The sequence below is a fragment of the Mus musculus genome, chromosome 12 (genome assembly GCF_000001635.26).
Source record: "Mus musculus strain C57BL/6J chromosome 12, GRCm38.p6 C57BL/6J".
Classification (NCBI taxonomy): Eukaryota; Metazoa; Chordata; class Mammalia; order Rodentia; family Muridae; genus Mus; species Mus musculus.
Genome location: NC_000078.6, coordinates 114,644,830 through 114,667,421, shown reverse-complemented (window position 1 = coordinate 114,667,421; position 22,592 = coordinate 114,644,830). Strand labels below are relative to the sequence as shown.

General features: G+C 36.8%; 3 gene segments (V, D, J or C) and 1 further gene; all 4 read left to right on the top strand.

Moving 5' to 3' along the window:
- Igh (immunoglobulin heavy chain complex) overlaps positions 1-22,592 on the top strand; it is a 2,751,187-nt gene that overhangs the window by 1,342,533 nt on the left and 1,386,062 nt on the right.
- Ighv1-16 (immunoglobulin heavy variable 1-16) lies at positions 1,257-1,550 on the top strand. The segment is given in 1 exon segment: positions 1,257-1,550. A coding segment is annotated over 1 exon segment (294 nt).
- Positions 9,776-10,069, top strand: Ighv1-15 (immunoglobulin heavy variable 1-15). The segment is given in 1 exon segment: positions 9,776-10,069. A coding segment is annotated over 1 exon segment (294 nt).
- Ighv1-14 (immunoglobulin heavy variable 1-14) lies at positions 20,557-20,850 on the top strand. The segment is given in 1 exon segment: positions 20,557-20,850. A coding segment is annotated over 1 exon segment (294 nt).

Here is a 22,592-nt window from a genome sequence, read left to right as displayed (position 1 = left end):
GGGGCAGGTGTGATGGGATAGGGAATTTCTGGATGGGAACAAGGGAAAAGAGATAATATTTGACATGTAAATAAATAAAATAACCAAAAAGAAAGAAAGACTTGGTCAGGATGTTGTGAAAGAGACATATTGGAAGGTCGCAAGAAGACCAGAGGGACAGAGTGGAGGTAGGAATGATCATAGTATATTATTCAAACCATAGAACCACATATAAATAAAAACATGAAGCATTTGTTTTTATGGACCTGGTTGATCTCATTCACATAATATTTCATAGCTTTATACTGAGGAATACTTCGTGGTCTATAAACCAAACATTGTCGATATCTATTTTTCCTTTGTTATTAATGTAAATGTATGCTATTTCCCAATTGTTGTGAATGGAGCTACAATAAACATGAATGTGGAAATGTCTCTGTTACAATATAGAGTCATTTGAATACATGCTTGGGAGGGAAGGATCTGGGACACAGCACAGTTTTATTTACTTTTTTGGTAACAATTTCAAGCAGAATTCCAAAATTAGTATAATGCACTAATACACTTATATCAATAATGAGTAAAGATTAAACATTTAACACTTTCATGTCATTAGCTTTCTCATTTGCCTTCTTCCTTATCAACATCTGACTGAGTTCTAATCAAGGCATTAAATATTTTAATGGATATTTCCATCATTATCATCATCATAATCATCTTCATAAGTATCTCCATCATCATCAACATCTTGATCTTCAAAAAGCATTATCTATAAATCAACGTGTTAATATATCCGAGAGTGGAGCAACAGACTTTAGCGTAATAAAGATTGAGAGATTCTTCCCTGTAGTTTCAACCATACCAGCAATGCAGGGCTCATATAAAGTGTATGGGATGCATTTCCTCAGGGAGGTGTTGGATTTGGACTTGACCATCGTGCTAGTTTACCCATGTATGTTTAACTCCTTCCTTTCCAGCTATTCTCCATTTGAATTAAGTTCTTATGTACAAAGTCCCCTGCTCATGAATATGCATATTACCTGTGTCTATGGTGGTTAAAAACAGGGATGTCAACACCCTGAAAACCACATATGACCAATGTCCTCTCCGCAGTCCCTGAAGACAATGACTCTAACCATGGAATGGAGTTGGGTCTTTATTTTATTCCTGTCAGTAACTACAGGCAAGGGGCTCAGCAGTTCTAATTCTGAAGAAGAGAAATGGCCTGGGATGTCACTAACATACACTCTGCCTTTCTCTTCACAGGTGTCCACTCTGAGGTCCAGCTGCAGCAGTCTGGACCTAAGGTAGTGAATGCTGGGGCTTCCGTGAAGCTGTCCTGCAAGTCTTCTGGTTACTCATTCAGTAGATACAAAATGGAATGTGTGAAACAGAGCCATGTAAAGAGCCTTGAGTGGATTGAACATATTAATCTTTTCAATGGTATTACTAACTACAATGGAAACTTTAAAAGCAAGGCCACATTGACTGTAGACATATCCTCTAGCACAGCCTATATGGAGCTTAGCAGATTGACATCTGAAGACTCAGAGGTATATTACTGTGCAAGACACAGTGCTGCAACCACCTCCTGAGTGTGTCAGAAACCCTGGACGAAGAGGAGCAAGCTGCCCTGGGAATGAGAAGACTTAGAGAATATTCATTCGCTTGAAGACTTGCTCAGATGCAGTCATTTGGGTACTCCATTTTTGTGTCTGTTAATTTTAAGAACTATTGTCCTTTTTCAACTTTGTAGAAGTAGATCCATGAATTACAAGCTGTTGATTTAGGGTGTTCCTAGAATACCTCGTGACTTGTCAATATCAATAACGGTGTCCAAATTCATTGAAAATTTTCTTTTTTCATAAAACAACAAAAAAGGGAAACTGTGATTATAGATGATAAAAATATGTCCTGGTATGTCTGAGTTGTATGAAAGAGTAATACTTTAGTATAGCTGGGAATAAAGTAGGATATGAATTTGACTTGTAGAATACGTCCAACTTCTGAGTAAGATGATGCACTTTCAAAGTCTATTTTCGGTGTTTCTCTGATACATTAATTAATGCCATATTACAAATTGTAGTTAAATAAGTGTACAGTGATTTTCTAACAAAGCTTGCTAAAATTTAGCCAACATATTCATCTTGAGTGTACTCATGGAACAGCTACTGATGGAAATGGGCAGGTGCAGGACTGGTGCCTTTCAAAGCTTTACTTCCTTTTCAGCATTGCTGATTTTACAAATGAAGAGGATCAATAACCTCACTCCTACCCAAATTTCCTTGTAAACCTCGGTATAGTAGGGGTTCATGGGGACCCAGGCATTTTAATAAAGCTTTGAAGCATCTCTGCAGGGCCAAGGACACAGGCAACACAAGATTCTGCAACAGTACAGGAAAGTACACAGACTTAAGTCTTAAGTGACTTCTAGGTGTTTTATTAACTTGTTTATGTGGTCTACCACATGTTCCAGGTTTTTAGAAAATAAGAGGTATTAATATCAGAATTCACAGCTGCATCATTTCTGCCATTACCATGTCGAACAGTTCTCTGAGGGTGGAATGAGGATGATTATGGAAGAGATGGAATGAAAAACTCTGAGTCAAGCGTTAGAAAAACGTTTGCTGTTCAGTAAATAATCCTGCAATCCTGAATTTACTATTCATATATGTCATTTGTCATATTTAGGGTTTTACTGCTGTGATTAGAGACCATGACCAAGACAAGTTTATGAAGGATAACATTTAACTGAGGCTTGCTTACAGGTTTTGAGATTCAGTCCAGTATCATCAAGGCAGTAGAGTATAACAGCATCCAGGTGGGCATGGTGCAAGCAGAGCTGTGAGTTATACATCTTCGTGGTGCTAGCAGAATACTGGCTTCCAAGTAGCTGAGTGTTTTATAGCCCACACCCAGAGTGACACACCTGCTTCAAAAGGACCTTACCTTATAATAGTGCCACTCTCTGCTGAACATATACAAACCATAACACTCAACTCCCTGGCCCTCATAGGCTTGTTAAAGCACTTGAGTCTGTAGGGGGGCATACATAAACAAAGCATAATGCAAAATATATTTAGTCTAACTTCCAATGCCCCCATAGTCTTAGCAGTCTCAATAACTTTGAAAGTCCTCTGGAAGTTTCTCAGAAAATTAGACATAGTACTACCTGAGGACCTAGCTATACCACTCCTGGGCATATACCCAGAAGATGCTCCAACATGTAATAAGGACATATGCTTTAATATCTTCATAGAAGCCATAGTCATAATAGCTAGAAGCTGAAAACAACCCAGATGTCCCTCAAGAGAGGAATTCATTCCGAAAGTGTGGTACATTTACACAATGGATTACTCCTCAGCTATTAAAAACAATGAACTTCATGGAATTCACAGGCAAATGGATGGAACTTGAAAATATCATTCTGAGTGAGGGAATCCAGCCACCAAAGAACACACATCAGTGTGCACTCACTATTAAGTAGTTTTATGAAGGACAACATTTAACTGAGGCTTGCTTACAGGTTTTGAGATTCAGTCCAGTATCATCAAGGCAGTAGAGTATAACAGCATCCAGATGGGCATGGTGCAAGCAGAGCTGTGAGTCCAAAAGTTCAGAATACCCAAGATACAATTCACAGACTATTTGAAGGTAAAGAAGGAATATCAAAGTGTGAATGCTTCTGTGCATCTTAGAAGGGGGAACAAAATACATACAGGAGGAATTATGGAAACAAAATGTGGAACACAGACAAAGGAAAAGGCCATCCAGAGTCTTCTCTACCTGGGGATTCATCCTGTATACAGTTGCCAAACCCAGACACTATTGCAGATGCTGACAAGTTCTTGCTGATGGGAGCCTGATATGGTTACCTCCTGAAAGCTGTACCAGAACCTGAAAAATACAGAGGCAGATGCTTGAAGCCAACCAGTGGCCTGATCGCAAGATCCTTGACAGAGGAATTGAAGAAGGGACTGAAGGAGCTGAGATGGTTTGCAGCTGCATGGTAGGAGCAAGAGTGTTAAATGGTCAGAACTGCCCCATTCCCCAAGATCCTGGGTACTGGACCACAAACCAAATAGTGAACATGGAGGGTCCCATGGCTCCAGTCACACATGTGGCAGAGGATGTCATTCTTTGATATCAGTGGGAGGAATGGCCCTTGGGCTTGAAGGGGTTCGATGTTCCAATGTAGGGGAATGCCAGGGTGGGAAGGTGGGTAGGTGTATGTGGGTAGGTGGGTAGGCAAGCACCCTCTTAGAGGCAGGGGTTAGGGTGATGGGATGGGGCCTTCCAGAAGGGAGACCTGGAAAGGGGATAAACCTGGTATTCATCTGTGTCTGAGAATGGAGCTGAATGTCACAATTCCTGATATGGTGGTTTTGGATTAACAGCAACCATTTGCACCTGCCATTCTTACCGTTTCAATATTCTAAGACAATTTCTCTCACAGCTGCAGGACAACACTGGTAATGGTGAAGTCATGACTGTAGGATCCCAGGACATCCCAAACTAAAGTTCTCAGCACAAAGGTGTCTTCTTTTCCCCAGAGTGAGAGAAGTCGTGGAATAAAAGGCAAAGACAGGAGATAAAAGATGAGGGAGAAGAGGAAGGGAACAAGAGAAAGGAAGGATAAGTCCTGGAGTTGTACAAAGGAAGAACTTCCTTTTGATAGGGAGAAGACTGATGCAGCACATAAGAAAATGATGATTAATGAAGGTAGAATTGGATAATCCATGTTAGGATGAGAGGTTTAATTTTAATTGAACATGTTAATTAGGATATCCAAAAGGGGTGTTTGTTGGTTTTTTTCTTTGTTTATTAATGTTTACATTACAATAACAATTAAATCTTTTTTTTGAGGAGAGTTTTTTTTTATTACTTTAAATTCCAGAAATTGTAAAAGGTAACATTATTATTCCCTTCCCTTCTCCTCTTTGAGGATGGTGACCCCATGGGATATCCCCCAACCCTACCCCATCAAGTCTCTGGCATTTTAGGAGCATCCTCTCCCACTGAGGCCAGGCAAAGCAGTCCAGTTAGGGGAATATTTTCCACAAACAGGTAAAACATTAGAGACAGCCTGAACATCTATTGTTGGGAGCCCCACATGAAGACTGACCTACCTATCTGCTATATATTTGATCGGGGCTTTGGTCCAGCTCATTTATGCTTTTTGGTTGGTTTCTCAGTTCTGAGAGACCATGTAATTATGGAGTGATTCTAATTTCATAACTCTAAAATTCAGACCTTTTATATGGGTGATCCTTTTCCCATTTTTAAAGCAGAGTTTTTACTAATTATCCATTCTCATTTATACAGACCTATTTCAGAAATAAGTTCAAAAGTGTTTGACCTCAGCATCAGCCTGGTCCTGAATTGATTCAACATTTCAGTTATTTATATCAACTGCCTCATTTCTGTGTATAATCACTGTGTAAGTCTTTCTACATAGTCTATTAAACAATGTAGGGGAGTGATTTACCCTCGCAACACAGATGCACTTCTGCATGTATAGCCTGATGAAGAAAGACAAACAGCTGTTATCTCCTGTTATTAACATTATGTAATGGGAATAGGTCTAGCTGGGTCAAATTGCCACTAAAGAGGAATATGTCTTTTTAGAGGGATATTATAGTAATACTGGCACAACTTAAAATCTCAGAAACATAAATCATTCTCCCTGGGAAAACTGAGCCATTTCTCCCTTCAGCTGAGCTGGGTGAACACTGAAGTTACAGGGATAAGTTATTTCTTAAGCCACATTATGTAACTTCAGTTTGAACCATGACAAACCTTCATTCGTGGGAGCTGATGAGTGGCAGGGGGTGCAAGGAAGCCAAGAATCCCCAGAAAGAGATGAGCAGTGTGTTCAAGGGACTCTTCTCTGTGGTTTCCTTAAGTGTATTAACTGATATGGCCCTGGTGTGACTGACATGCAATGCTCAAAAACAGTAAATATTCTTTGTTAACACTTCACAGAGTTATGTTTACTTGTTTTGATATACTTTTTATTTTTTGAAAAAAATCATATAATGTATTCTAATAAGTCATTCCCTCTTCCTCAACTTATTCTAGAGCCTTCATATGTACTAATTCACCCACTACATACCTTTTATTTTTCTCTCTTAAAAATCAAAATATAAGAAAGAAATTTAAAAGGGTCTACAAAAACAATACTAAACTAAACAAAATAAAAACAAGGCACACATACAGACACAAAGACACACACACAAAGACACACACACACAAAGAAACAATTAAAACAACAACTCTGTAGCCATGATACATAGACAAAGGTTAAGTGAGACAAAAGAAATTGAAGAAGGTGGTCTTGGGAAATATATCTGCATAAATACCATTGAATACATTTTGTTTTTTGGCTACCAACTACTAGGTATGTTTTCATGATTAATTGTGCATAGCATCTCCTGTGAGACTTTACTGGAATGTAAAGGAAAATAAAATATTCCTTTACATTTGCATGTGAATCTCAATGTTTCTTGGTCAGTGTTGAGAGCATGAGTTCATTTCCTTCTTCCAACTTGGGAATTTTTTGAGGGTTGATGTGGTTCAGGTTCTGTGTCAATAGCCAAAGTCTCTGTGAATTCATATGTGCATCAGTCCAATTTTGTCTGGAAGACACTCTATTCTTGCAGTCAGCCAGCACCTCTGGTTCTTATAATATTCTCAATCTTAAAACTTTTCTCGCTAATTTTATCTCCATTTTACTTTACCATGTTTGTAAATTCCTCATACTTTACTGTTCCAATTCTAGTCTCTCTACTTCTACAGTTCCATATACCAAACAAAATGTTCAAATCTTAGAACACATATGAGAGAAGACATGAAGCATTTGCTTTATGGATATGGTTAATCTATTCAGTATATTTTCCAGTTCCATGGAGACACTTATGTATTAATAACTCATTTAACCACTGAGTAATATTTATTTTTCTATATGTACCACTTTGTCATATTTTATTTATGCTGTGTTGGAACTCTGGGATGATTCTTTCCTTTATATGCTGTGAATAAATAAGTATGTTAAAGTGCCTCTATAATAAGGTGTAGAGTCCTTTGAGTACATGTTTGGGAGGGTTATTGCTGTGACATAACATAATTTTATTTATTATTTTTTGGTCAATTTTCATATGAAAGTCTTCATCCCAGTTAAGTGTTGTTGAAGCCCATGTTTAGAGATAATATAGGACCTAGTAGACCTCAGTTTCATTGCTAATTGTCATGTTGTCAAGCTGCCTTTTAAATATTTATGTTTATACCCCATAGACTGTCTGAACCTTGGTCATAGAGGCTCATATATTTAGTGCTCAAGGACTGATGCAGAAATTCGTGAGTGGTCAGAGTGCTGAGAATGATTGACAAAGAACTCAGCCACAGACAATAACGATACCTCTCTCTCACCCCAAAATCAAGAGCCATCATAATTCCTAGAAAGGAAAAGATATAAGATACAAAGAATGTGGTTTCAGGAGATCAAATTCTGTCTCCAGGAACTGAACTATTCTTAGAGCACACATGAACTCTCAGTAGAAGTATTTATCAGCACAAGACACATTTAAATCAAACCAGTGACAATTACCACATGAAAAAACTCAAAATGACTGAGCAGGTAAGGATGTCTACTGGCAAGCTGAGCAATATCAGTTATATCCTTTAGAACTGAATTACATAAGTCATCCTCTGAGGGTAATATATCGAACTTGGTGCAGGTGTACCCTGTTATCACAACTAAGAATGATATTACAAATAAAAAAAAACTTAAAACGTAGATGGATAGGAACTCAGTGTTCACACCAATGTGAAGGTTTTTGGCATTTGATTATTGATGGGCAAAATATAATCTCATTTTTGGAAAAGATTGCTGGAGATTCCCTCTTTACTAGTGATGATCCTATTTATGTGCATATAGGTGTATAGGCACTAACTGAACTCACTGTGTTTTTTATTTACTGAAACAGAAGAGGGAAGGATGTTTGGAAAGAGACTTATTGGAATGCCCCAAGGGTAACCATAGGGAACTAGTGGTGGTAGATTGTGGTGAGAGTCCTGAGAGTGGTGGTAGATCATAATATATTTTCTATGTGATTTAAAAAATTTAAGAATAAAATTCCTTAAGGAATATAAAATAACAAATTTATACATGTATAGACTATCCATACAATTATATTTTGTACACTTTGCATATTTCTCCAGTAACCTCTTGTCACTCCAATTTTATCTTTATTCTACTAGACAATTTCAGTTATACAATATCATGTATTTGTATACATACATGTATACAACTATGAAATAAATACGAACTACTAAATACACACAGTCATACATATGTATATATATATATACATATATATACATACATATATATATATATATATATATATGTATATATATATATATATAAAACCATGCCTTAGTAATAAAATTCTTTGAGACACATCTATAATTTAGTTATTCATGGTAGTCCTGCAATAATCATTGATATGTAAACATTTTAAGATATTTACTTTAAGTAATTTAGTTAGTTTTGAATCATATAACCTGTTGTAAGGCAAATGTTAAATGCATATATTAATTGGCAAAACACATGAAACTCAAGATGAAGGAAGACCAAAGTGTGAATACTTCGTTCCTTCTTAGAATGAGGAACAAAATACCCATGGAAGGAGTTATAGAGGCAAAGTTCGGAGCTGAGGCAGAAGAAGGGACCATCCAGAGACTGTCCCACCTGGGGATCCACCCCATATACAACCACCAAATTCAGATACTATGGCATATGCCAGCAAGATTTTCCTGACAGGACCTTGATATAGCTATCTCTTGTGAGGCTATGCCAGTGCCTGGCAAATACAGAAGTGAATTATCACAGTCATCTCTTGGATGGAACACAAGGCCCCTAAAGAAGGAGCTAGAGAAAATACCCAAGGAACTAAAGGGGTCTGCAACCGTATAGGAGGAACAACTATATGAACTAACCAGTAACCCCCAGAATTGTGCCTCTAGTTGAGTATGTAGCAGAGGATGGCCTAGTCGGCCATCAATAGGAGAGGCCCTTGGTCTTGTGAAGAACATATGACCCAGTACAGGGAATCCCGGGGCCAGGAAGCAGGACTGGGTGAGTTGGGGAGCATAGCATGGGGAGGGTAAAGGGAATTTTCTGGATAGCATTTGAAATGTAAATGAAGAAAATAGCTAATAAAAAAAAAGAAGTTTCTAAATTCTCAAAAGTTTGCCATTTTGGGGATTATCCACTAACATCATCATCATTATCATCACCACCACCATCATCATCATTATCATTATCATAATCATCTTCATAATTGTAATCACCACAAAGCTCCAAGTGTAAATTAATGTCCTAAAATTGTTCCAAAGTGGAGCAAAAGACTTACATCAAAAATATTTTGTATGTATTTCCTCAGACAATATTAGGACTTAGACCTCAGTATCCTGCTGCCTACTACATGTACCTTTTCAGTCCTATCCCTACAGTACTTCTCTATCTGGACTAGGTACTTATCTAAGAAGCCCCCAATCATAAATATGCAAATTACTTGAGTCTATGTCCACACCCTAAAAACATCCTATGATCAGTGTCCTCTCCACAGTCCCTGAAGACACTGACTCTAACCATGGAATGGAGCTGGGTCTTTCTCTTCCTCCTGTCAGTAATTGCAGGTAAGGGGCTTAAAATTTCCAAATCTGAAGTGGAGACAGGGCCTGAGGTAACAATGACATCCACTCTGCATTATTCTTCATAGGTGTCCAATCCCAGGTTCAACTGCAGCAGTCTGGGGCTGAGCTGGTGAGGCCTGGGGCTTCAGTGACGCTGTCCTGCAAGGCTTCGGGCTACACATTTACTGACTATGAAATGCACTGGGTGAAGCAGACACCTGTGCATGGCCTGGAATGGATTGGAGCTATTGATCCTGAAACTGGTGGTACTGCCTACAATCAGAAGTTCAAGGGCAAGGCCATACTGACTGCAGACAAATCCTCCAGCACAGCCTACATGGAGCTCCGCAGCCTGACATCTGAGGACTCTGCCGTCTATTACTGTACAAGACACAGTGTTGAAACCACATCCTGACTGTGTCAGAAACCCTGAAAGTTCAGGAAACAGCTCTGGGACTGAGATGACAGAAAGAATAATCTTTAGATTTGCCCAGAAATGGTCATTTTGAATATTCATTTATGGCTTCCTCCTCACAGTCCTATAGTGCCTTTGTCACCTTTGTAAAAGGACATCTGTGAATAAAGTGATGTTGATTTAGGATACAACTACAGTTCACCATAGCTTGTCAGTCTCTTTACCAGTGACCACCTCCACTGAGATCTTAGTCAGTAAAATAATAACAAGGGAAAGGAGTGGTGGCACATGATAAAATGTCCCTGGATCCTGAGAGTCCAGCAGTTTAATATGAATTGTTGGGAATAATGCAGAATATGTTTGTCTTATGAAATTCAAATCACCAACATTTAGGCCAAGAAACACCCCTACATAATCTTAAGTAACAAGTGACCGCATTTGTGTTTTTATCTTTTACTGTGTGTTCCAGCAGAAGAACTTTTATCTTCAAAGGTGAGAAATATTTATATCAGAATGCACAGGCAAGTAAGTATAACACCTTGTGGTTGGTCAAAATATTATTAAGGCACTTTTCACAGAACTCCTGTTCAACCACAATGTACATACCTATTAGTTGAGGTAGGTTCTGACATTATAGATGTTTTGCTCCCCTACTTCCTTTCTTCTTAGTCTCAGTAATCATCACTAGTGTTTCTACCCTATGTAGAACACGCCCTACACGGATACAATATCAACTCTCATAGTCCATTGCATACCTGTTGACCAGCTTTGTTCTATAGATTATTTGTGAAGTTGTGTCTCTGCATCCACATGGATTTCTTGTGCTTTGTTTTTGGTGAATTTTCCTCTGTTTATTTGTTTCGTCCTATTCCCATTTGTTTGCCTTTCCTTCATTTCACTTTTTTTTTTTTTGGTTGTTGTTGTTGTTGGGTTTTTGTTGTTGTTGTTGTTTTTTGTTTTTTTGCGGTTTTTTTGTTTTTTTTTTTCTTTTTCGTGTTTAGGTTCTGTTTGTTTTCTAATTAGATGAATAAACAAAATCAAGCTGGGAGAAGATTAGGGAGGTGTTGAGGAAAGGAAATCAGTATTCAGAATATATTGCAGTGTCAGGCATTGGTGGTGCACGCCTTTAATCCCAGCACTTGGAAAGCAGAGTCAGGCGGATTTCTGAGTTCAAGTCCTGCCTGGTCTACAAAGTGAGTTCCAGGACAGCCAGGGCTACACAGGAAAACCCTGTCTCTGGAAAAAAAATCAAAACAAAAGACCCAGAATATATTGCAGGAAGAAAAAAATGTATTTTCAATAAAAAACAGAAGAAAAAATTTCAAAAAAACTAAAAAAAAAAATATTGATAATAACTTTGTTGTGTAAATATCCCATATGTGCAAGTGCCTTTTTTTTTTTTTTTTTTTTTTTTTAGGTCTCATGACTTTGTTTAATATTTTCAAAGTAAATCAGATGCCAAGTCTGAAAGGAAGTAAGGATAAAGCATATTTGAAGTATGTGTTAAATGCACAATTGCCCCCCTCTCTGTACTATTCATAATGAACTTTTCCATTATTAATCTCTAAGTGCACAGAAGAGTTTCTACTAGGATCTTTTTTTTTTTTATTTCTTGAGGGTGACCCTGCAGGTGTCTTAGCAGGAAACAGAGCATGGGAAGGGATGAAAATCTGAACATTGTACAAATTCACTTTGTCAACCTGGGTCAGACTTTGAGGTGTCTAAGCACAGCTTACTGTAAGTATATTTTAACACAATAGAAGACGAAAAATGGTCTCCAGTCAACATTAATGGCCATAATCATTCCAAATCTTATTGCACAATAAAGCTTAAGCTTTGGTTACATAATCTCTGTTTTACAAAGTTCTTTGAAGCATTAATTAGGTTGGGTTCTTTTGCTAAAGTCCAGAATCTATAGTGTGCTCTCTGACCAACAGAATACAGATCAGAAGTCCTTGAATATATGTAACACATTCCCTAAGGATTACTAATATTCTAATGATGGAAGAGTCTGTGATAATCGCTCTGGGTAATTAGGGTAATTAGAGCATCTGGGTAATGTTCTATGCTAAATGTTTCATAGATTTTCCTTAAATTTTTTTTATAAAAAAACTGTATCAGAAGACCCATAAGTGCTTATGATAATCTGAACATAAAATTACACCATCAACATATGATATTTCTAAACACAACAAAATAATTATATTAAAATAAAGCAAAACCTATCATGCTGAAATTGGACATAGAAACCAAACAGGAGGAAAACTGTCTAAGATCAGCCAGAGAGGTCAGGAACCCTCTAAATTTCACAGTAATGGTAAGGAATCATAAAAAATCCTAAGCTAATCATATATGTATATATATATATATATATATATATATAATTTAAATGTATATACATATTATATATGTATAACTTTCTTGGCTTCTACAAATTAAGCACACTATTAACATATTCAAATAAACAAAATATAGGAGACAAAATATGAAGCATTTTTTATATGGACTCAAGTGACCCAATACAGCATCTTTTTCCAGGTCTATTCAGTACTTTTAGATTTCATAATTCATACTTTACTATGAGTAATATTCCATTGTCTATACATCCCACATTGTCAACATCTACTTGTCTTTTGTAACAAATCTAGGTGGATTCCTTTTCTCAGCTGGTATAAATGGAGCAGCAATAAACAAATGCATGTAAGTATCTCTGTAGTAATATATAGAATCATTTGAATACATGTTTGGGAAATACATACCTGGGACACTGCACCATATTGTTTACTATTCTTGGTGACATTTTCAAACTGATTTCCAAAATCATTACAACAGTGTATACTCGTATCAAAAGCAATCAAGTATTGATTTTTCCATACCCATGTTTACATTTGTTATCATTTATACTCCGGCTTATAATCATCTCAACAAAGTCAAATTGGAACATTACTTTTCTAGGCTTTTTTATTAAATTTTTCATTCATTATTTAATTTATTCACTTTACATCGTTCTGGTCCCCCCTCAAATATTATCCCCCCTGTTACCTTCTTTGAGAGGTAGAACCCTCCAGCCCTGGGTATAGGAACATGAAATCTCTGCACTACTAAGCACATTCTATCCCAATCCATCCAGACAACGCAGAGAAATTAGGGGAACAGGTTCCACAGGAAGGCAACAGAGTTAGGAAGAGACCACACTCTAGTTTTGGGAGGAACTGCAGAAAGACTGTGTTGCACATCAGCTATATATGTTTGTGGGTCCTAGTTCCAGACTGTATGCTCTTTGGTTGGTGGTTTTGCCCCTGAGAATCCCCAAATGTACAGGATAGTTGACTCTGAGGGTTTTCCTTCGAGTTCCAACTCCCTCCAGATCCATCAATCTTTCTCCCAATTCTTCTGTAAGTCTCTCATAGTTCTGTCCAATGTTTGGCTATGGGTCTCTGCATCTGTATCAGTCAGCTTCTTTGTGGTGCCTCTCACAGGACAGTAATGAGAAGCTCCTATTTGGAAGCATAAGATAATATCATTAATAGTGTCAGGGATGGGTGCTTGTCCATCAGATGGTTTTCATGGACAAATACAGACCAGTTGATTAGCCATTCCTACAGCCTCTGGTCTTTATTTGTCCATGCGTTCCTTGTAGACAGGACAAATTTTGAGTTTCACATTTGTTTTTTTGTTTGTTTGTTTGTTTGTTTTTGTTTTGTTTTGTTTTTCTGAATACAGGAGTTAGCCTCTTCAGGATCCATATACCCAAAATAGTGTGTCCCTGATAAAGTCACCCCCATACAGGGGGTCAAACATTTTCCTGCTACGTCTCTGCCCACATTCATTGGGCATGACGTTGCTGAATCATACAGAGCTGCAGGTATGGAAACAGATACCTCAATGTTATACATAAGAGATCTCATAACAGAACCATTGAGGTTCATCTTCCTCCCAATACCAACTACAACAAGAACATCCAGGGAAACATGACACTGCCAAAGAATAGCTAACCAACTACAGCATGCATTGGCTATCCTAAAACAATCAAAATACAAGAAAATTACCTTAAATACAATCTTATAAAGATGATGGAAGCCTTTAAATAGGAAATGAATAAATCCCTTAAGAAATACAGAAGAATACAGTCGAACAGATAGAGGCATTTAGGTGGAAATAAATAAATCCCTTAAAGACATGCAAGAAAAGACAGCTAAATAGGTGAAGGTAATAAATAAAATGGTGTCAGACCTAAAAATTGAAATAAAAGAAAATACAAACTGATGTTTTCCTGAAGACGGAAAACCTAGTTTAGAGAACAGGAACACCAGATGCAAAGATGATATTTTCTAGTTCCATCCACTTGCCTTCAAAATTCATTATGCCCTTGCTTTTAACAGCTAAGCAGTACTACATTGTGTAAGTGAACCACATTTTTAAAAATCCATTCTCTGGATGAGGGGCGACTAAGTTTTTCCAGATTCTGTATCTATGACCATATTAGAATACACATCCTTGTGTAAGTTGGAAGTTTTGGGATATATGTCCAGCATTGTTATAGCTGGCTCTTCAGGTAAACTATTTTTAATATCCTGAGAAATCCCAAGATTGATTTCCAGAGTGGCTGTAAAATTATCATTCCCACCATCAGTGGAGGATTTTTTATTTTGTCAGCATGTGCTGTCTCTTGAGATTTTTTATCTTAGCCATTTTATTCTGAATTTGACTCTTATCTAGGGACTTTGGTATAGGACATAGAGAAAGCAAAGTTCTACTGTCCAGCATATTCTACCTGACGCCATTTTTGGTGGAGAACAGTATCATGCAGTTTAGAAGAAGTTCAAAGACAATAGTGATGTTATACCATGCCTAACCTTACAGTCTACATTATGAGCCTTCAGGTAAAATATACTGATTAGTGAATGACTGTTATTTGGTGAGCAGCTGTTTTCTAATTCGATTTGTGGACTATTGCATTGGAACCTCCTACCAAGTAAACATTCTCCAGCCCTGTGTACCGTTATTGTGTAAGGCTTTTCACTGTGTCTATTATACAATGTAGGGTGAATGATTCATACTCTTGAACACAGGTTCTCTGCCCCAGATGTAGCCTGATGAAGACAGTAAAAATGTTGTTATCTCCTGTCACTACCTATTTAGAAATGGAAACTGCAATAGCTGGATCCAACTGCCACCAAGGAGAAGCCTAGCTGGGAGAGGTACATTACAGTAATATTGGTAAAACTTAACATTTCTGACGCATAAGTCATTATCCCCATGTAAACTCCATCCATTTTTTCCTTCAGCTGAGTTCCATGAACAGTGAAGTTACAGGGATAAATTATTTCTGAAGCCAGACTTCAGTGCAACTTCAATATAAGCCATGACAAACTTACCTGCATGGAAGCTCATGGACAGCATGTGTCACAATCTCCATAGAGATATGAGGAGGTATGTGCAGGAGACTCTGTGTTCTCTGTGGTTTACTTTCTTAAGTGTATTAACTGATCTGGCCAGCTGTGATTGACATGTGATGTCTCCATGCACAAAAAGTGTAAATATTTTTTGTATAACATTTCACAGATATCTGTTTACTTGTTTCTGTGTGCTTTGTATATTTTTTAATAAAAGTCATGCAATATATTCTAATAACTGATTTCCCCACCAACAACATTTTCCAGATGCTTCCCACCTTCAAAATAACCCAACTCCACACCTTTGTTCTTGCTGAAAAATGGGGAAAAGGGGAAAAATAAATAAAAAACAAAAAAGAAAGAAATTTGGAGGGGAATTACAAGCGAATAAATAAACAAACGAAGAACAGTATACACACACATACAAACACACAGACACATAGACACCCCCCCACACACACACACATACACACAGAGAGACACACATGAAAACCAGGTAACTGTACCTCTATAGCCCTGATATATAAACAAAAGTTCAATAAGACAAAGAGACCTTATCAAGGTGATAATGGAAAAAATATCTGCAGAAATAACATTGACTTCATACTTTTGTTGGCTATCAGCTGGTAGGCATGTCTTCCAGGATTAATTCTGTTTAATATCTCCTAAGAGGCTCCACTGAAGAAAATAAATTATGGAGTAATTCTCTGTGGCAGATCTCTAGGATTCACATCTTTCACCTGGTTGGTCCTTTTCATTTTCTCTAGTCAGAATTTTCACTAATTATGCATTCTTGTAACTTCAGGCCTATTTCAGCACTAAGAACAAAACTGCTTCAGCTTCTAAGAGTCAGGTGCTACAGCATTTCAGTGATTTATGTCAACATAATCAGTACTGTGTACAGTGATTGTGTAAGTCTTTTTACCTTGTCTAATATACAATGTAAGGTGAGTGATTTATCCTGTGACCACAAGTGTTCTGCCCCTGCTGTTGCCGGATGAAGACAGGAAAGAGGATGTTATCTACTGTCATTTCCTTTGTATAAATGGGAACTGCAAGAGCTGGATCCAGCTGCCACCAAAGCAGAAGCTGGCTTTGAGAGGGACATCACAGTAATTCTGGCACAACTTAAAGACTGTGATGCATATGTCATTATTCCCATGTAAAGTAGATCTATTTCTCACTTCATCTGATCTCTGTGAACACTGAAATTACAGGGGTGAATTATTTCTGTAAACAGACTGTTAGTTTTCACTGTAAGATATGGAAAACCTAACTCCATGGGTACTCATGACCAGCAGGGGGCACTATGAGACCAACAATCTCATATAGAGATGAGGAGGGTATGGAAGGGACTCTTTGTCCTCTGTGGTTTTTTTTATTCTTATGTGTATTAACTGATCTGGCATGCTGTGATTAACAGTGATATCTCCATACTCAAAGCATGTAAAGGTTCTTTGCTAAAGAGTTCACAGATTATATGTTGATATTTTTAATCTGGTTTTTATAATTTTTGAATAAATGTGATACAATGTATTCTAATAACTGATTTCCCCACTCCCACCTATTTGTGGATCCTTCCTACCCTGAATTCAGACAAATACAAATCTTTTTTTCTTTCTTAAAATAAGCAAAGAAAGAATGAAACTTAACATAAAAATAAACAAACAAAAACATACAAACACATACAATCAAACACACAAATCTACATACAAAGAGAGAGAGAGAGAGAGAGAGAGAGAGAGAGAGAGAGAGAGAGAGAGAGAGAGAGAATGAGAATATCACAACTCTGTAGCCATGATATATGGGCAAACCATAAATGAGACAAAAGGAGTTGAACAAGGCAATATTAGGAAGAATGTATGCAAAAATCCCATTGAGTTCATTTTTTGGCTAAGCATATCTTCATGATTAACTGTGCTTAACATCCCCTGTGAGACTCCACTGGAGAAAACTAATTATTCATTTACATGTGATTGTCAATCACAGTTCTTTTTTAGGACATAGGTCCTGTGTCCATTTCCATCTCCTAACTTGGGGATTTTATCTGGGTTGAATTGGTTCTGGTTTTGTGCCTGCACCTAGAGTCTCTGTGAATTAATATGTGTATCAGTCCAATTGTGTCTTGAATATGCTCTTTCCTTGGAGTAGTGCAACTGCTCTGGCTCTTGTAAATCTGCTCAATTTTAAAATAGTTTACTCTCTATTACTAACTCTATTTTACTATATCACATTTGTAAATCCCTCATACTGTAACGGCCCCATCCTATGCGTTCAGTTTCTACAATTCAATACACTAAACAAAATACTCAAATCTTGGAACATGTATGAATGAGTACATGGAGCACTTGCCTAATGGACATGGATGACCTATTCAGTGTATATTTTCCAGTTCTATATGATATTCATAGTTCAGATAGCTCATGTTTTATCACTGAGTAATACTCACTTTATATATATATATATAACTATGACTTTTTTATTTTGGCTTTTTTGGAAATTTGGGAAGATTTCTTCTTCTATATGATGTGAAAAGACCATGAGCAACATACTGTGAATAAACATGAATGTATGAGCATCTCTACAATAAGATGTAGAGTCATTTGAGTAGATGTGTGAGAGGGTTACTGATGGGTAACAGCATAATTTTATTTATTATTTTCGGGCAATTTTCATAGGAAATTCTTCATCCCAGGTAAGTGTGGTTTTTAAAGCTCATTTTAAAAGATGATATAGGCCCCAGTAGACCTTAGGTGAAATGCTAATGATCAGGTTGTCAAGTTGCCTTATAAATATTTGTGCTTATTCCCAGTAGACTTCTGAGCCTTTGATCACAGAGGCTCATATGTGCTGTGTGTAAAGATTGATGCAGACGTTCATGAGTGGTCAGAGTGCTGAGAATGACTGAAAGAGTACTCAGCCACAGAGGAGTAATGATACCAAACTCTCACCCAAAACTCAAGGACCATCATAAAACAGGGAGAACAAAGGATGTAAGATACAGAGAATGGGGTCAATAGACATAAAATTTATATCTAGTGATTTAACTGTTCTTAGTGCACATATAAACTCTCAGTAGTTATACTTACCAGGACATGACACATACATAAATCAAACCAGTGAACATTACCACATGAGGGACTTCATAATGCCTGAACAGGTAAAGATGTCTACTGACAAGCTTAGCAATATCAGGTAAATGTCAGAGAATTGAATGACAGAAGTCATCCTCTGATGTTAATATATCACTGTATATATATATCCTGAACTTACCATATAATAATTTTTAAAAAATAAACACAGATTGGGATGAATAATTGAGGGCCCACACCAGGCTGAATGTCTTTTGTAATTTGATGACTTATGAACAAAACATATTCATCTTTTGGGGGCAAGATTTTGATGTTCACTCTTTACTAGTGATGACTCTATTTATGTGTATATAGCTAGTACTAATTAAACTCTCCATATTATTAGTTAATGAAACAGAGGATGTTGGATGTTGGGGAAAAAAGTTATTGGAATCTTCCGAGAGGAACCATAGGAACCAGTAGTGTTAGATAGTGAAGAGAGTACTGAGAGTGGTGGTAGATTATAGCATATTTCATACATGAAAATCTTTGTGAAATATTGAATTAACAACTTTACTTCTGTACAGATTTTTCATATGTGTATTTTGTACACTGTGCATATTTTTCTATCACCTCTTGCTCCTCCTATATTTCCTTTATTCCATTTATTACTAGAGAATTTCACTGATACAATATCATGTATGTGCACAAATAGTAGTATATGATGAAATATGTAAGAGCTGCTATGAGAGACTCATTTAATGTCTGTGATTTTGAGATTCTCTTCCTTAATACGGTTATCTCTATATTCATTTTTCTAAATTCAATGCAAATTTCTTATTTATTTCTGGTCAAGAAATGTGTGTGTGTGTAGTTTATTATATATATATATATATGGATATATCATATATATATATATATATATATATATATATATATATATATCCATGCTTTCTTGATAAAGTCATTTTTACATACATATAGATTATTCCTGTAATTTATTGATGATTCTCCTGAAATAAACATTGATAGGTAAACACTTTTGAAGTAATACATTTACTTTTAGTCATTTTATTCAGTTTTGAAGCATATAACAGGTTATAAAGGTAAATATTAATTGAGTATATGAGAGATAAGACTCTAAGACTCTAAAACTATAAAAGTTAGCTAGGTTTTTTTTTTTTTTGAGTTTTCCATCATTATCATCATCCATATCATCATCATCATCATCATTTCTTCTTCTTCTTCTTCTTCTTCTTCTTCTTCTTCTTCTTCTTCTTCTTCTTCTTCTTCTTCTTCTTCTTCTCCTCCTCCTCCTCCTCCTCCTCCTCCTCCTTCTTTTTCTTCTTCTTGTTCTTATTCTTCTTGTTCTTCTTCTTGTTCTTCTTGTTCTTGTTCTTGTTCTTGTTCTTCTTCTTCTTCTTCTTCTTCTTCTTCTTCTTCTTCTTCTTCTTCTTCTTCTTCTTCTTCTTCTTCTCAAAGCTTTATCTGTAAATCAACATGCTAACATATCCCAGAATAGAGCAACAGACTAAGGCCAAATATCAACTGAGAGATTTGTCCCTGTAGTTACAACCATATCAGCAGTTCAGGACTCATGGAAAGTGTATTGGATGCATTTCCTGAGAGAGGAATTGAATTTAGACTTCAACTTCCTGATGCCTCACCTGTGTGTCTTTTCAGTCCTTCCTCTCCAGTTCTTCTCCAGCTGGACTAGGTTCTTATGTAAGAAGTCCCCTGCTCATCATTATGCAAATTACCTGAGTCTATGGTGATTAAAACAGGGATGTCCACACCCTTAAATCAACCGACGATCAGTGTCCTCTCCAAAGTCCCTGAACACACTGACTCTAACCATGGAATGGAGCTGAATATTTCTCTTTCTCCTGTCAGGAACTGCAGGTAAGGGGCCCACCAGTTCAAAATCTGAAGTGGAGACAGGACCTGAGGTGACAATGACATCTACTCTGACTTTCTCTCCTCAGGTGTCCACTCTGAGTTCCAGCTGCAGCAGTCTGGACCTGAGCTGGTAAAGCCTGGGGCTTCAGTGAAGATGTCCTGCAAGGCTTCTGGATACACATTCACTAGCTATGTTATGCACTGGGTGAAGCAGAAGCCTGGGCAGGGCCTTGAGTGGATTGGATATATTTATCCTTACAATGATGGTACTAAGTACAATGAGAAGTTCAAAGGCAAGGCCACACTGACTTCAGACAAATCCTCCAGCACAGCCTACATGGAGCTCAGCAGCCTGACCTCTGAGGACTCTGCGGTCTATTACTGTGCAAGACACAGTTTTGTAACCACATCCCGAATGTGTCATAAACCCCCAACATGTAGGAACCTGCCCTGGGACTTAGATAACAGAAAGCCTGACTTTTAGACTTGCTCAGAAATAGAAATTTTGAGTGTCCGTTTATTACCTCCTCTTCAAAATCCTATAGTGCCTTTGAAAACTTTGTAAAAGAACTTCTATGAATAAAGTGATGCTGATTTAGGATAACCCCACAATTCACTGTACTTTGCCATTCTCCTCACCAGTGAGCACCTCCCTTGGCATGTTTCTTATTCAATAAAACTAAGAAAAAAAATTCACATAGGGTGATCCATAATAAAAACAACACTAGCTCCTAAGAGACCAGAACATTTCTGAAATGTTGGGAATAATGTATAATATGAATTTGATCTATAAACTCCAAACCAGCAACATCTGGGAAAACAAACACTCCTTCACAGCCTTAAGTAATAAGTGATCTCGTGTATGCTGTTAAATCTGGCTGTGTTTTCCAACAGACGTTCCAGTCTCATAGGATGTAAGAAATATTTGTCTCAGAATGCAAAGTCATGTGAATAAAATTCCTGTAATTTGATGAAAACATTATTAAAACCTTTTTTATGAAAATCATTCACCGACACAATGTATGTACTTGTTAAATTATTTAGGTTCTGTAATTATACATAAGTGTTTGATTCCATATTTACTTCCTCCGGTAATCATCCCTACAGTCCCTACACTTTTTTGTTTTTATTTTTTTTATTTCAGGTTTATTTATTTATTTTCATTTTTGCCATGCATTTTTTCTTTGTTTTTCTTTTACATTATATTTCTGTTCTGTTTGTTTTCTAATTAGATATAGAAACACAATCAAAATCTGGGAGAAGATTGGGGAGGTGTTGAGATAAGGAAATCAGCAATTCAGAATATATTGCAGGAATAAGTGTATTTTCAATGAAAAATAGAAAAAAGAACTCTAAAAGATTAATATATAAATAATTCTGATAATGTATTTGTTGTGTAAGTAAACCATACACACAAATGTCTATTTTTAGGTCTCATTTCCTTTTAAATTGTTCAAAGTAAATAAAAATCAAGGTCTAAAAACATGTGCAGACAAAGCATATGTACTATGCATAATTCTAAGGTATATTGAAATATACATAAATAAATTAAATATCTTGGTTTTATTCTCTCTCTCTCTCTCTCACTCTGTGTGTGTGTGTGTGTGTGTGTATGTGTGTGTGAGGGGGTGTGTGTGGTTATACTTTTACTAAAGAAACGTTTCCATTATTAATCTCTAAGTGCACACAACAGTTTCTACTAGGATATCTTTTATTTCTTGAGGGTGTCTCTGTAGGAGCATGGAAAGAGATGTGAATGTTAACATGGTACAAATTGACTTTGTCAACTTGGATAAGACTCTGGGGAATCTAAGGGTAGGGAGTTTATTATAGGTACATTTTAACGCAATATAAACTGAAAAAGGGTATCCAGACAAAAATCATTTTTCATAATAATTTCAAATTCCTTTGCACAATAAACCTTAAAGTGTGGCTATATAGACCCTATTTTATGCATTTTTGTAACCATGAGGTTGGGTTCTATTGCCAAAGTACAGTGCCTAGTGTGCTCTAAGACCAACAGCATACAGATCGGGAGGCCATAAATATATATGATACCTCCCCTAACGATGGTTACTAGGATAATTATAGAAGAGTCTGCAATAATAATTCTTGGTAATTCTGCGTTCTGTC